Here is a 15,272-nt window from a genome sequence, read left to right as displayed (position 1 = left end):
CCACCAACATCCACCTGTAATTCTTTCATCTTTAGTGTCCCTCACTCACTTTTTTTCTTCCTGTTCCTTTGTAGATTGGTCTTTGTAGTGTAATCTGCTGCCTCCACCTTCTTATCTCCTATTGTTTGCCTTGTTCTCTGACCCCGGCACAGGCCCAGAGCACTTTGTAAGGACTGAACTTTCACTTCTAGCGTTCTGTTCCTTGTAGAGATATCCTTTGATCCCGGTGTGCTCTTGTCTCCGATCAATCGTGCAATGCTCCAAATTCACCTCTCACGTGTCTCTTGGTCAGGATAATGCATGTGGGGGCTTAAAGCTGAATAGAAATACTTTAATTTAAATATATTCCCCAATAGCAATAAAGAATGCAAATCTACTTTATATGCATCAAATGGCTTTACAAACTCAGATATCGTAAAGACCTTGTAAAATCAAAGCTCCAAACTGTCCATCATTTGGAGGGACAGTTCCTCTGTTTAAATTGGCCCCTCTTTCCTCTTCTTTTGGTCTACTTTAATAATATTCCGTTGTTGGAGAACCCCTGCTAAAAGTGATACTGTATACAAGTCTTGAAATGTTAGCCACACCACATTGGTGGGCAATGGGAGATGGTCCCCTTATATTGGAGGTCAGTGAGAAGAATGTTCCTTACATTGGTGGTCAGTGGGAAGAATGTTCCTTATATTGGAGGTCAGTGAGAAGAATGTCCCTTACATTGGTGATCAGTGGGAAGAATGTTCCTTACATTGGTGATCAGTGGGAAGAATGTTCCTTACATTGGTGATCAGTGGGAAGAATGTTCCTTACATTGGGGATCAGTGGGAAGAATGTTCCTTACATTGGGGATCAGTGGGAAGAATGTTCCTACATTGGTGATCAGTGAGAGGAATGTTCCTTACATTGGTGATCAGTGAGAAGAATGTTCCTTACATTGGTGGTCAGTGGGAAGAATGCTCCTTACATTGGTGATCAGTGGGAAGAATGTTCCTTACATTGGTGGTCAGTGAGAAGAATGTTCCTTACATTGGTGATCAGTGGGAAGAATGTTCCTTACATTGGTGATCAGTGGGAAGAATGTTCCTTACATTGGTGATCAGTGAGAAGAAGGTTCCTTACATTGGTGGTCAGTGAGAAGAATGTTCCTTACATTGGTGGTCAGTGAGAAGAATGTTCCTTACATTGGTGATCAGTGGGAAGAATGTTCCTTACATTGGTGATCAGTGAGAAGAATGTTCCTTACATTGGTGGTCAGTGAGAAGAATGCTACTTACATTGGTGATCAGTGGGAAGAATGCTCCTTACATTGGAGGTCAGTGAGAAGAATGTTCCTTACATTGGTGATCAGTGGGAAGAATGTTCCTTACATTGGTGATCAGTGGGAAGAATGTTCCTACATTGGTGATCAGTGAGAAGAATGTTCCTTACATTGGTGATCAGTGAGAAGAATGTTCCTTACATTGGTGATCAGTGAGAAGAATGTTCCTTACATTGGTGATCAGTGAGAAGAATGTTCCTTACATTGGTGATCAGTGGGAAGAATGCTCCTTACATTGGTGATCAGTGGGAAGAATGTTCCTTACATTTGTGGTCAGTGAGAAGAATGTTCCTTACATTGGTGATCAGTGGGAAGAATGTTCCTTACATTGGTGATCAGTGGGAAGAATGTTCCTTACATTGGTGATCAGTGGGAAGAATGTTCCTTACATTGGTGATCAGTGGGAAGAATGTTCCTTATATTGGAGGTCAGTGAGAAGAATGTCCCTTACATTGGTGATCAGTGGGAAGAATGTTCCTTACATTGGTGATCAGTGGGAAGAATGTTCCTACATTGGTGATCAGTGAGAAGAATGTTCCTTACATTGGTGATCAGTGAGAAGAATGTTCCTTACATTGGTGATCAGTGAGAAGAATGTTCCTTACATTGGTGATCAGTGAGAAGAATGTTCCTTACATTGGTGATCAGTGAGAAGAATGTTCCTTACATTGGTGATCAGTGGGAAGAATGCTCCTTACATTGGTGATCAGTGGGAAGAATGTTCCTTACATTTGTGGTCAGTGAGAAGAATGTTCCTTACATTGGTGATCAGTGGGAAGAATGTTCCTTACATTGGTGATCAGTGGGAAGAATGTTCCTTACATTGGTGATCAGTGAGAAGAAGGTTCCTTACATTGGTGGTCAGTGAGAAGAATGTTCCTTACATTGGTGGTCAGTGAGAAGAATGCCCCCCTTCCCTTTACATAGAGCTAACCTGATCATTGATGTCAGTGGTTACTTACCTGAGAGATTGGAGATTAGAAGTTCCACTTCTACACTGGCTCCGCAAAGTGCCATTGGTGTCAGAACTATGGTGGGTACGTCAGTTTGGGGTTTTAATCCACCACTGCTCAAGGAACCCCCAGAAGCCTGTGATGGAACGTCGAGGTTACAGTATGTTTTTGGACATGCACTGCGATTAAAGAGGAAGTAAACCCTGATGAGTTTACTTCCTCTTTCATTCCCTGCAAAGGTAAAGCATAATGGACTACTGTGCATCGCATCGCATCGCATAGTAGTCCATTATGTGTCACTTACCTAACACAGGAGCCAGCGAAGTCACCGCTGTCCCCTGTAGTCCGGCGCATCCATCTTCTCGGTGGGTCTCGGCGCTCCGCCGCTGTCATTCGGGGAAGCCGCGATGACGTCACCCCCGTGCATGCGCACGGGAGCCGCCACGCGCGGCATATTCGCCCTTGACGGTGCCGCGCTCAGTGCGCCTGCGCACCGCTGTCTATGGCGCATGCGCCATAGACAGCGGTGCCTGTCTTTTGGCAAATATCTCCTAAACCGTGTAGGTTCAGGAGATATTTCTTGGACCTACAGGTAAGCCTTAATCTAGGCTTACCTGTAGGTCAAAGTGTGTTGTAAGGGTTTACAACCACTTTAAGAAGTTTACATATGAAAATGTAAATCATAAAAATATGAAGTTCGGGTCACACAGCTGATAAAATACAATAACAACTCTGAATATTTGCTCACTAAACCTTCATGGAGTCGCCATCTTTGTGTTTCTCTTTATTTGTTGGTTGATTGATGTTTATTTGTGGCTCCAGCCCAAAGCTCTCCCCGCCATCTGTTTCTAGGGTGACGCCGATTGTGAGAGTGACGATCGTATAGCGATGAGTCCTCATTCTATATGTTTGTTTATTTTCAGGTGTTCCTGCTGTATTCGTTACAATCTGGGCGCGGGAAAGAGCCACGTTTGCGGATACAGAGTGAGTACAACCTTCTTCTCCCATAAGGAGAACCCGTCACAGAACACGGAGAACCCGTCACAGAACACGGAGAACCCGTCACAGAACACGGAGAACCCGTCACAGAACACACCTTCTTGATGTTTTGATGCACCTAGAAATTATTTTGCTGATTAAGGCCGGGTTCACACCACTGCGATGCGGGAACGCCGCGAATCCGCGGCGTTTTCCCGCATCGCATTACTCCCGGCGGCAGTTCACACTGCCCTATGCGGACGGCTGGGAGTGTCAATGATATGTTAATGACACCCCCAGATCCGTCCGCATATCGCAGTGCGATCTGCCGACTCGCACAGGAATCGGATCGCATGGTGTGAACCCCCCATGCGATCCGATTCTGTTGCGGACCAAAAAAAGGGTCCCGCGCGAGTTTGCTGCGGGAGCGATGCGAATTCAGCCATACTATCTGTATGGCTGAACTCGCATCGCTACGGAGATCGGATGTGATTTGCACTGCAGTGCGGGTGCGAATCACATCCGGATCTCCCCTCGCAGCAGTGTGAACCCAGCCTTAAGGTTTAGTTGGACATTAACTAGTTGTGGACATCAGACATGCCGCAAACGGCCAAACAAACTTCAAAGTGCACAAGGGCGTAGAGTTCATCCTGTACTTCTGCCCCTCACACATATGCATGAGGAACCAAGCTTAATTGTAAATGGGGGCTTAGACATACAAAGTAACATTGTTTATAAACAATGAGCAGACGGGAGATAGAAAGATACAAAGTAAGAGTGTTTATAAACATTGATCAGACGGGAGATAGAGAGATACAAAGTAACATTGTTTATAAACATTGATCAGACAGGAGATAGAAAGATATAAAGTAACATTGTTTATAAACATTGATCAGACGGGAGATAGAGAGATGCAAAGTAACATTGTTTATAAACATTGATCAGACAGGAGATAGAAATATATAAAGTAACATTGTTTATAAATATTGATCAGATGGGAAATGGAGATATACAATGTAACATTGTTTATAAACATTGATCAGACAGGAGATAGAGAGATACAGAGTAACATTGTTTATAAACATTGATCAGATGGGAGATAGAGAGATACAAAGTAACATTGTTTATAAACATTGATCAGATGGGATATAGAGAGATACAAAGCAACATTGTTTATAAATATTGATCAGACAGGAGATAGAGAGATATAAAGTAACATTGTTTATAAACATTGATCAGACGGGAGATAGAGAGATACAAAGTAACATTGTTTATAAACATTGATCAGATGGGAAATGGAGATATACAGTGTAACATTGTTTATAAACATTGATCAGACAGGAGATAGAGAGATACAAAGTAACATTGTTACTTTTAGCTTTTCTTTGTTTTATTCATCTGCAGATTAAATTAATGACCTGATAAGTAAACAAAAAAAATATATGTTTTATATAAAATTTGTACCATTTTAACCCCTTCTTAACCCTTCTGCCCTTAGCTATTATTTTCCTGCTGTTTTTTTTTTTTTCTGCCTTTCTAATCATTATTGTTTAAACTTTTTTTGTATTTGTGAAAAGCTCATCCTTTCCATCATCCTAACCTCTTTCTCCTTGGTGCCACAAATGGTTCTTTTGGGTCTGGATATTGACACTTTGCCCCAGAGATCACACACGATCGTTTTCATAACTGCCCGCCTAGATATTTCTAGAAAGTGGAAATCCCCCCCCCCCCCCCACACACATCTATTTCAGAAGTGATCACACTCTTCACCAATAACTGCCCGATGGAATGTATGTATGTCAAGGCTCACCTACAACTCCCAAAATGTCATAATCACTGGGAACTTTGTCTGACACCCCCAAAAAGCCTAAATCTCACGTGACCTACACCCGCTTTATGGCCTTATTATTCTATCCACACCCAATCCGAACACCCCCATTGGATATAATACTTTACCTTACTGTTGGCGGACTTCAGATCCATCCCACTATAGAAATGCAGAAATTTATCACTTGCTAAACTTTTGTACCATAACAGTTAAGTTCATCCTTTGTACATTGTACTAATATGAGCTGTTCACCTACTGTATCATTTCTTATTTTATTTTTTGATACTTATTAGACATGTGCAATTCAGTTTAGTTCCAAATTAATTTTTTAACGAATTTTGATGAATTGGTTCATTTCCAAATTTTTCAATTTCCGAAATTCCAAATTTCGAATTTCCAAATTTTCGAATTTTGGAAATTCGTAAATTTGAAGTTCAGAATTCGTAAGTTTGAAGTTCAGAATTCGTAAGTTTGAAGTTCAGAATTTGGAAATTTAAAGTTCAGACTTTGGAAATTTAAAGTTCAGAATTTGGAAATTTGAAGTTCAGAATTCAGAAATTTGAAGTTCGTAAATTTGGGATTTGGAAATTCGGAAATTTGGAATTTGGAAATTCGGAAATTTGAATTCCGAAATTCCACATTTTCTAATTTTGGAAATTTGGAAATTTGAAGTTCAGAATTCGGAAAGTTGAAGTTCAGAATTCGGAAAGTTGAAGTTCAGAATTCGGAAATTTAAAGTTCATAAATTTGGAAATTTGAAGTTCGAAAATTCGGAAATTTGGGATTTGGAAATTAGAAAATTCGAAAATTTGAAAATCCGAATTTTCGGATTTCCGAATTCCGAATTTTCTAATTTCCGAAAAAAAGCAAAAAAACCAACAAAACTAATTTTTTGTCAGTATACATGTCTACTACTTATATATGTACATTTCTGTCTATACTGCATAATCTTTTTGAGATTTCAATAATTGCCAAGTTAAAAAAAAATAATATTTTTTTCCTAAAGTAAAAATAATGATTATGTGTGATACGTGGTGAGAGGGAAAAGAAATGTAACAATGGGATTATATATACAAAATCAGGAGATGCTGAAATATTGAAATACATTGTATATACTTTATATCAATAAGAAGGAATATCATTGGATAGTAATTTTTAAGAAGAAAAGGACAGCAGCAAAAAAAAATGATAAGAGACCATAGAGGTAATATAGAATTAAATTATATATAACACATCAGAGTCCCCTATTTACTTTAGAACCCCCCCTCACATCAGAATGCCCTCTTTCCTATAAGAGCATAGAGTCCTCACATTTCACCTCAGTATCCCCGCTTTCTTATAAGAGTAACCCCTTCACATCAGAGTTCCCCCATTTCCGATCAACCCTCCCCCCCTCTTCACAACAGAGTTCTTCCACCATTTCACATCAGGGCCAAGTCCTTTCTCATCAGAGTCCCCTATTTACTTGAGGATCCCCCCCCCCCTCACATCAGAATGCCCTCTTTCCAATAAGAGTAACCCCTTCATATCGGAGTCCCCCCTTTACAATAGAGTTCCCTGTTGCAAATCACAGCCCCCCCGCCCTTACATAAGAGTCTCCTATTTACTTTAGGACCCCCCCCCCCCCCACATCAGAATGCCCTCTTTCCTATAAGAGTATCCCTTTCACATCAGAGTCCTTACATTTCACAGCAGGATCCCCTCTTTCTTATAAGAGTAACCCCTTCATATCAGAGTTCCCCCATTTCACATCACAGCTCGCCCTTTCACATCAGAGTCCCCTATTTACTTTAGGACCCCCCCCCCCCCACATCAGAATGCCCTCTTTCCTATAAGAGTATCCCTTTCACATCAGAGTCCTTACATTTCACAGCAGGATCCCCTCTTTCTTATAAGAGTAACCCCTTCATATCAGAGTTCCCCCATTTCACATCACAGCTCGCCCTTTCACATCAGAGTCCCCTATTTACTTTAGGACCCCCCCCCCACATCAGAATGCCCTCTTTCCTATAAGAGTAACCCCTTCATATCAGAGTTCTCCCATTTCACATCACAGCCCCGCCCTTTCACATCAGAGTCCCCTAATTACTTAAAGCCCCCCTCACATCAGAATGCCCTCTTTCCTATAAGAGTAACCCCTTCATATCGGAGTCCCCCCTTTAGAGTTCTCCTGTTGCAAATCACAGCCCCCCCCTCCGCCCTTTTACATAAGAGTCCCTTATTTACTTTAGGACCCCCCCTCACATCAGAATCTCCTCTTTCCTATAAGAGTATCCCTTTCACATCAGGGTCCACACATTTCACATAAGAATTCCCCCTTTCACATTAGAGTCCCCCCCTTTGTAAATCAGAGTACCCCTTCACATCAGAGCCCCCTCTTTTCTATAAGAGTAGCCCTTTCACACCAGAGTCCTCCCTTCTCATCAGAGTTCCTTCTTTCATATCAAAGTCCCCCCTTTTGCATCAGGAGCCCCCTTCACATTAAGAGTCCCCTCTTTACATCACAGGCTGTCCTTCACATCACAGTCCCCCGTTTACATTTGTGTTTTCAGTACGCCCCCCCCTTTCACATAAGGGATATCCTAGAATGAATACAGTGGGCCCGACTCTCAGCTAAGAGTCACACTAAGGCCCCACCCATTTCACCCGGTTTGTTACAGCCGCTGGACCCCCGTGGCAGGACTCTGCAGATCCTTGCTGCTGGAATGACCGGGGCATGCGATCAGCAGCGACCACTCATTTAAAGACGAATGCCGGGCTGACAGCAGCCGCACGCAGAGCGATTGGCTGCGGTTTGGGACAGAAGTCAGAGAATGGAGGAATCCGACAGCATAGCTCCCAACTGTCCCTGATTTAGAGGGACTGTCCCTGATTTAGAGGGACTGTCCCTGATTTCAAAGGACTGTCCCTGATTTCAAAGGACTGTCCCTCATTTGGAACAAAGTCCCTCTAACCCTCACTCCTCCTCATTTGTCCCTCATTTTGGTCTGATCTCTATAGTTGCATATAAAATGCACTTTTTATCTATCAAAAAGTCTTTCCCAGCACTAAACCTTTCATCTGATTTCTAAATTGCTGCATTTGTAAATTCCAAAAGCCGATATAAATGAATAGTAGTGGTAAAAAAAAGCACTTGTGAGTTTAACCAATCTTAGTTTTTTTGTATAATTCTTCTTTAAGGGGGCGTGTCAAGGGGGTGTGTCCTATGCCTGCATACTTTTGCTGATAGGTGTCCCTCATTCCCATCTCAAAAAGTTGGGAGGTGTGGGCCAGCCGTGTGAAAGGGGCGTAAGGCAACTTCAAATTTGCGCAATTTCGGGGGCCACGATTTTGACGCGATTTCAGGAAATGCCTGTGTAACTCGCATCAAAGTCGTACCAAAGTAGTACAGGGACTACTTTGAAGTCGGTGCGACTTGAAGTCGCACAGATATGAATGGAACTCGTTGGAAATCATGGGGGGGGTACAACTTGGCGTGGGACTTTGCAGTCCCAAGTCGCAGGACAAGTCTCACAAGTGTGAAAGGGGCCTTATTCTTTCTATGGATAGATGCAACTCTAATGCCGCGTACACACGATCGGAGTTTTCATTGGGAAAAATCTTGGATGGTTTTTCCAATGGAATTCAGCTCAAGTTTGCCTTGCATACACACCGGTCACTCAAAAGTTCTCGGAACTTTCCACCGCCAAGAACGCGGTCAGGTACAACGCTACGACGAGCCAAAAAAATGAAGTTCAACGCTTCCGAGCATGTGTCCAATTGTTTCAGAGCACGCGTAGGAATTTTGCGCGTCGGAATTTCTACAGACGATCGGAACTTTTTCCGTTGGAAAAAAAGAGAACCCGCTCTCAAACTTCTGCTGCCCGGAATTCCACCAGCAAAAGTCCAGTGGAGCGTACACACAGTCGTAATTTCCGACCAAGAGCTCTCATCGAACTTTTGCTGGCCGAATTTCGTGGCTTAACCGGTTCCCGACCGGTGCACGCCGATGTACGTCGGCAGAATGGCACGGGCAGGCATATTGGCATACAGGTACGTCCAATCTTCAATGTCGCCCTGCCATCGCAAGCGCGCCGCCGGCCACGCACTCGCATGCCGGTCGGGACCCCCGTGAGTCCGGTCGTGGGTCCCGCGGACTCGTTTACCGTGGGCATACCCGCGATCGTCTCCCAGGGTGGCTGAATGGAGGAAATGCCACTGTATACAGCATTTCCCCATTCTGCCTAGCAACTAGTGACGCTGATCTCTGCTCCATGTGATTGGAGCAGAGATCAGTGTTCACTAAATGAAAGCCCAGCCCCCCACAGTTAGTAACACACCCCTAGGAACACTTAACCCCTACACTGCCAGTGTCATTTACACAGGAATCACTGCATTTATATAGCAGTGATTGCTGTATAAATGACAATGGTCCCAAAAATGTGTCAAAAATGTCCGATGTGTCCACCGCATTCACAATAAAAATCGCTGATCGCCGCCATTACTAGTAAAAAAAATAATAATAAAAAATTATTAATAAAAATGCTATAAAACTATCCCCTATTTTGTAAACGCTATAACTTTTGCGCAAACCAATCAATAATCGCTTATTGCGAATTTTTTTAACCAAAAATATGTAGAAGAATACGTATCGGCCTAAACTGAGGGGAAAAAATTTTTATATATTTTTTGGGGATATTTATTATAACAAAAAGTAAAAAATAATGCGTTTTTTTCAAAATTGACGCTCTATTTTTGTTTATAGCGCAAAAAATAAAAACCGCAGGGGTGATCAAATAACACCAAAAGAAAGCTCTGTTTGTGGGAAAAAAAGGACGTCAATTTTGTTTGGGAGCCACGACGCACGACCGCGCAATTGTCAGTTAAAACGACGCAGTGCCGAATCGCAAAAAGTGGTCTGGTCTTTGACCAGCAAAATGGTCCGGTCTGTAAGTGGTTAATAATACCCACAAAAAAATAATAATAATAATAACAAGTGAACTCTGCACATTGTAAGCTTCTGAAGACGGCGCCTGCGCCTTGAAGTCCTGGAAAAGATGGCATCCATCTTGCGCCTATTGAGCGCTTGTTTTATTAGCAGCCCGGACGTCTCCGGTACATGACTGTTGTCGCCGGTCCGGACTCGGGAGCGATTGGCCGACTGGCTAGTTTCAGAAAACGACGACTTCGTCCTCCTGGGACACGCAGTGGGCGAGCCGACGAGTCATTTTATCTGTAAGCTGGAAGAACGATCGCACTTACAGCTGACTGCTCGCCTGATGGAAGGCCCCCTCCCCCCCGTTGGGTCATACAAATTGCTTTTTATTTTCGTTCGCCGATGACTTTTCTATCAAAGGAAAACAAGCTCTTCTCTCCAGCTCTGTGCGCCTAACAAGAGCGAGCGAAGAAAGGGATATCCAACAATGCAAACCCGCTCGCTGAGCACTCACTACATTTCTTTTTTTTTTTTTTATCTTTAATAATTATTGGCTGCCAAAGTAACAGAAAAGTGTGATTGACTTCAATTATGACTGCAATCTATATAAAGGTGAAATCAATGTAAAAAAAAAAAAAACGTAAAAAAAAAAAAAGTTAGTTCAATTTGGTGTTTCAGTGCAAAACCCTTAAAGTGGTCTAAAGAGTTGAAAAATGAACAAAGCATATCCTTCTATAGCCTGTTCTTGCCTCAGTCCAGAGCTGTGGCTGCTGGTGGTATCATTTTTGGCAGAGCGTCAACCCAACCCCACCCCCCTGGGTGGTCAGCCGGGTCACAGGCATTCCCTCCTGCCCCCCCCCCCCCCGGGTGGTTGATCACCAGCCCCACACTTAGCCCATCTTTGTCACGCCACAGGCAGCGCTTCCTTCGGGTGGCGTCTCCTCCTCCTGGTGCTTCACGGCGGCTTCCCCTGCCTCTCCTCCCTCCTACTCCTCCTCTGCAGCCAATAGGATCGCTTCTTCTCTCCGCCAATTGGGTGACGGGTCTCAGGACCCGCTTCCTGAATTGCCGGGAGGAGAATCAGGAAGGCAATGGTGAATATTCATTCGCTTTTGTCACACAACTGGGTGGGCTCGGGGTGCAGTGCTATTAGAGCCTCAGGCTCTAATCATGTGCTTATAAAAAACAAAAGAAAAAAACAAACCCAATTGGAATCCATGCGTCACGGTGCCCTGCATGTAGATTAGGGTCCGGGTTAATGGATTGGGGGGGGGGCGGCGCCCCGTATAGACAGGCTGCCACTGGGTCAAACTTGTCAAAATCATCACTGTGCAGCCCAGTTTTAACACTGAGCACATGCTTGTGTTGATGGCTCTCTCCTCTACTCCTGGCTCTCTCCTCCACTCCCGGCTCTCTCCTCCAATCCCGCCTCTCTCCTCCACTCCCGACTCTCTCCTCCACTACTCCCACCTCTCTCCTCCACTACTCCCACCTCTCTCCTCCACTCCCACCTCTCTCCTCCACTCCCGCCTTTCTCCACCTCCGGCTCTCTCCTCCACTCCCGCCTCTCTCCTCCACTCCCACCTCTCTCCTCCACTCCCGCCTTTCTCCACCTCCGGCTCTCTCCTCCACTCCCGCCTCTCTCCTCCACTCCCGGTTCTCTCCTCCACTCTCGTCTCTCTCCTCCACTCTCATCTCTCTCCTCCACTCCCGACTCTCTCCTCCACTCCCGGCTCTCTCCTCCACTCCCGGCTCTCTCCTCCACTCCCGTTTCTCTCCTCCACTGCCTTCTCTCTCCTCTACTCACGGCACTCTCCTGGACACTTCTCCACTCAGCGGTGCGGGCTGTGCTCTCTCTCCCCTCCTCCCTCCTGCTAGTGCAGCTCCACTGTGTCTGTGGACATCGCCGCCTCCTTGTTAATACAGGAGTGCTTCACTGTCAGTAAGGAGGAGGGGAGAATACAGCCCACACCACATCCCGGCTCTCTCCTCCTCTCTTTGCGGCTCCCAGCGCTGAGCTGACAGGAGTAGTGATGCCTACTCCTGTCAGCCTTAAAAAAGAAGGAAAGTGGCCCCATCCTTACAGTAAACCATTGCCCCCAGGGCAGCCAACCCTCCCACCCACCCCTTGTCCTAACCTTGCTGGGGGGATCCTAAAACCTGGACATATGGGTATAGGAATACTCCGCTTTAGCTCACTCCCTGAATTTGATTTTGGTCCAATATGAGGCCTCTGTGGTGCCTACATTTTATTAAGGCACAGTGGCAAAGTTTGAAGTAAAGTCAACGAATCCCAAAATTTTTGGTAAACCGAGGAAAAGAAGCAGCTCAAATTGACCCGATCTAGTCACAGTGTATGGCCCCTGCTGGCGCTGCTCCAGCCACGCCCCCTGGCATGTTTTGTCCTGCCCACCGTGGCTTGGTCACAACTTCCACTCGTTATCGATCTTTGGCTTGTTCCTTGGCTACGCTTCTGCTTGATCCCAACCTCCAGCCACTTGTTACCAACCTTTTGGCTTGTTTACTGACTACGCTGCTGCTTGATCCCTAACTGCTTAATATGCTACTGGACCTCGGCTTGCTCACCTCCTGGCGGGGCGATCCTGAGGATAGAGTTGCCACCTCATCCCTTTAAACCCGAACACATATGAATTACACGGGTTCTGAAGGCTAATTTAATTACCACCTTAATCAGCCTCAGAACCTGTGTAATTAATATGTGTTCGGGTTTAAAGGGATAAGGTGGCAACCCTACCTGAGGACCATGACCTGGTACTAACATGCAGCGAAACCCATCTCCACCATCAGGGGCTCTGGTGAACACTGGTTAAACAGCCAGAGACTTTTGAACCAACACATCAGAATTTTAGTGAGAAGTTCAAACAAATATCCTCCGTATCTCAGACTAGATAACATAAAAGAATAATAAATGTTGATAATTACTGAGCAATCCAAGTTATTTGTCCTTTTTACCTTTTATGTTGGTCTTACTCCGGGATTGATTTTTTGATCCTAAAAGCTTTTAACTTTTACTGCTGGTGGTACTGAAGACGTGAATAACGATCGATGCGGGAGCTGTGAAAGTTAGCTGTCACAGAGATCTGTCCAGGCTTCATCACATCATATATACAGTGCCTTGCAAAAGTATTCACCCCCCCCCCCCCCCCCCGGCTTTTTACCTATTTTGTAACATTACAGCCTTTAGTTCAATGTTTGTTTGTTTTTATCTGAATTATATGTGATGGATCAGAACACAATAGTCTAAGTTGGTGAAGTAAAATTAGAAAAATATATACCTAAACCTATTTTTCAGAAATAGAAAACTGATAATTGGCATGTGCGTATGTATTCACTCCCTTTGTTATGAAGTCCATAAAAATCTCTGGTGCAGCCAATTACCTTCAGAAGTCACATAATTAGTGAAATGATTTCCACCTGTGTGCAATATACGTGTCACATGATCTGTCATTACAAATACACACCTTTCTGAAAGGCCCCAGAGGCTGCAACACCTAAGCAAGAGGCACCACTAACCAAACACTGCCATGAAGACCAAGGAAGTCTCCAAACAAGTAAGAGACAATGTGGATGAGAAGTACAAGTCAGGGTTAGGTTATAAAAAATATCCAAATCTTTGATGATCCCTAGGAGCCCCATCAAATCTATCATAACCAAATAGAAAGAACATGGCACTTCCCCCCCCTCTCTCCCTGTCTCTATATCTCACTTTTCTCCACCCTCTTCTCGCCTTCCCCCCTGCCCCATCCCTCCATCCCAGTCCGCTACCAGACCACCCCATAGCAGACGTTCACACATGCGATCTCTCACGAATACCACACGCCTCCAACCACGAGTTACCTTCCCCATTCTAGATAGACCCCTCTAGGGGTCTCCCTAGCGATGTCCCATAACACGCGCTGACCCCTTGTCCCCGCGAAGATTGACCCACCTTACATTACTATTGGCCCCTTGTCCCTCCTTCTCATTGGCCCTTTTACAAGCCTTGGGGCAATTCTTCATAGAGTAATACGACTTGGGCCACGTCTGATGGTCCGCAAACCACCTGTACTCCGGACATGCACCTAACTGGCTTCTTTTTACACACAGATCTGGTCCTGTACATTTCGAGATGTTCCCGTGTTATGAATATTTTATTACTCTGTACCTATGCCGATTTTGTATCCTATCTGTTGTTGGAAATGCCTGTTCGTCTGTATTTCTTGAACTATTTTTCAAAATAAAATGTGTTTAAAAAAAAAAAAAAAAAAAAGGAAAAAAAAAAAAAGAAAGAACATGGCACAACAGCAAACCTGCCAAGACGGCCGCACACCAAAACTCACGGAGCGGGCAAGGAGGGCATTAATCAGAGAGGAGCACAGAGAACTAAGGTAACCCTGGAGGAGCTGAAGAGTTCCACAGCAGAGAATGGAGTATCTGTACATAGGACGACAATAAGCCGTACGCTCCATAGAGTTGGGCTTTATGGCAGAGTGGCCAGAAGAAAGGCATTACTTTAAGCAAAAAACAAAATGGCGCGTTTTGAGTTTGCGAAAAAAGGCACGTGGGAGAATCCCAAAATGTATGGAGGAAGGTGATCTGGTCTGATGTATGGAGGAAGGTGATCTGGTCTGATGTATGGAGGAAGGTGATCTGCTCTGATGTATAGAGGAAGGTGATCTGCTCTGATGTATGGAGGAAGGTGATCTGGTCTGATGTATGGAGAAAGGTGATCTGCTCTGATGTATGGAGGAAGGTGATCTGGTCTGATGTATGGAGGAAGGTGATCTGGTCTGATGTATGGAGGAAGGTGATCTGCTCTGATGTATGGAGGAAGGTGATCTGGTCTGATGTATGGAGGAAGGTGATCTGGTCTGATGTATGGAGGAAGGTGATCTGCTCTGATGTATGGAGGAAGGTGATCTGGTCTGATGTATGGAGGAAGGTGCTCTGGTCTGATGTATGGAGGAAGGTGATCTGGTCTGATGTATGGAGGAAGGTGATCTGGTCTGATGTATGGAGGAAGGTGATCTGGTCTGATGTATGGAGGAAGGTGATCTGGTCTGATGTATGGAGGAAGGTGATCTGCTCTGATGTATGGAGGAAGGTGATCTGCTCTGATGTATGGAGGAAGGTGCTCTGGTCTGATGTATGGAGGAAGGTGATCTGCTCTGATGTATGGAGGAAGGTGATCTGGTCTGATGTATGGAGGAAGGTGCTCTGGTCTGATGTATGGAGGAAGGTGATCTGGTCTGATGTATGGAGGAAGGTGATCTGCTCTGATGT

General features: G+C 44.6%; 1 protein-coding gene across 1 annotated transcript in view; it reads left to right on the top strand.

Annotated features, from left to right (window-relative positions):
- The window catches only part of PTH1R (parathyroid hormone 1 receptor), a 489,474-nt gene that overhangs the window by 425,341 nt on the left and 48,861 nt on the right, over window positions 1-15,272 (top strand). The window contains exon 8 of the mRNA XM_077493522.1: window positions 3,192-3,252. Within this exon, the coding sequence (XP_077349648.1) occupies window positions 3,192-3,252 (61 nt within the window). The remainder of the gene's footprint in view (window positions 1-3,191; window positions 3,253-15,272) is intronic.

Source organism: Lithobates pipiens, unplaced genomic scaffold, assembly GCF_037356315.1.
Source record: "Lithobates pipiens isolate NorthernLeopardFrog02 unplaced genomic scaffold, aLitPip1_a1.2 Scaffold_19, whole genome shotgun sequence".
NCBI lineage: Eukaryota > Metazoa > Chordata > Amphibia > Anura > Ranidae > Lithobates > Lithobates pipiens.
Note: the sequence above shows the minus strand (reverse complement) of the source record. Positions and strands in the feature narration are given on the sequence as shown.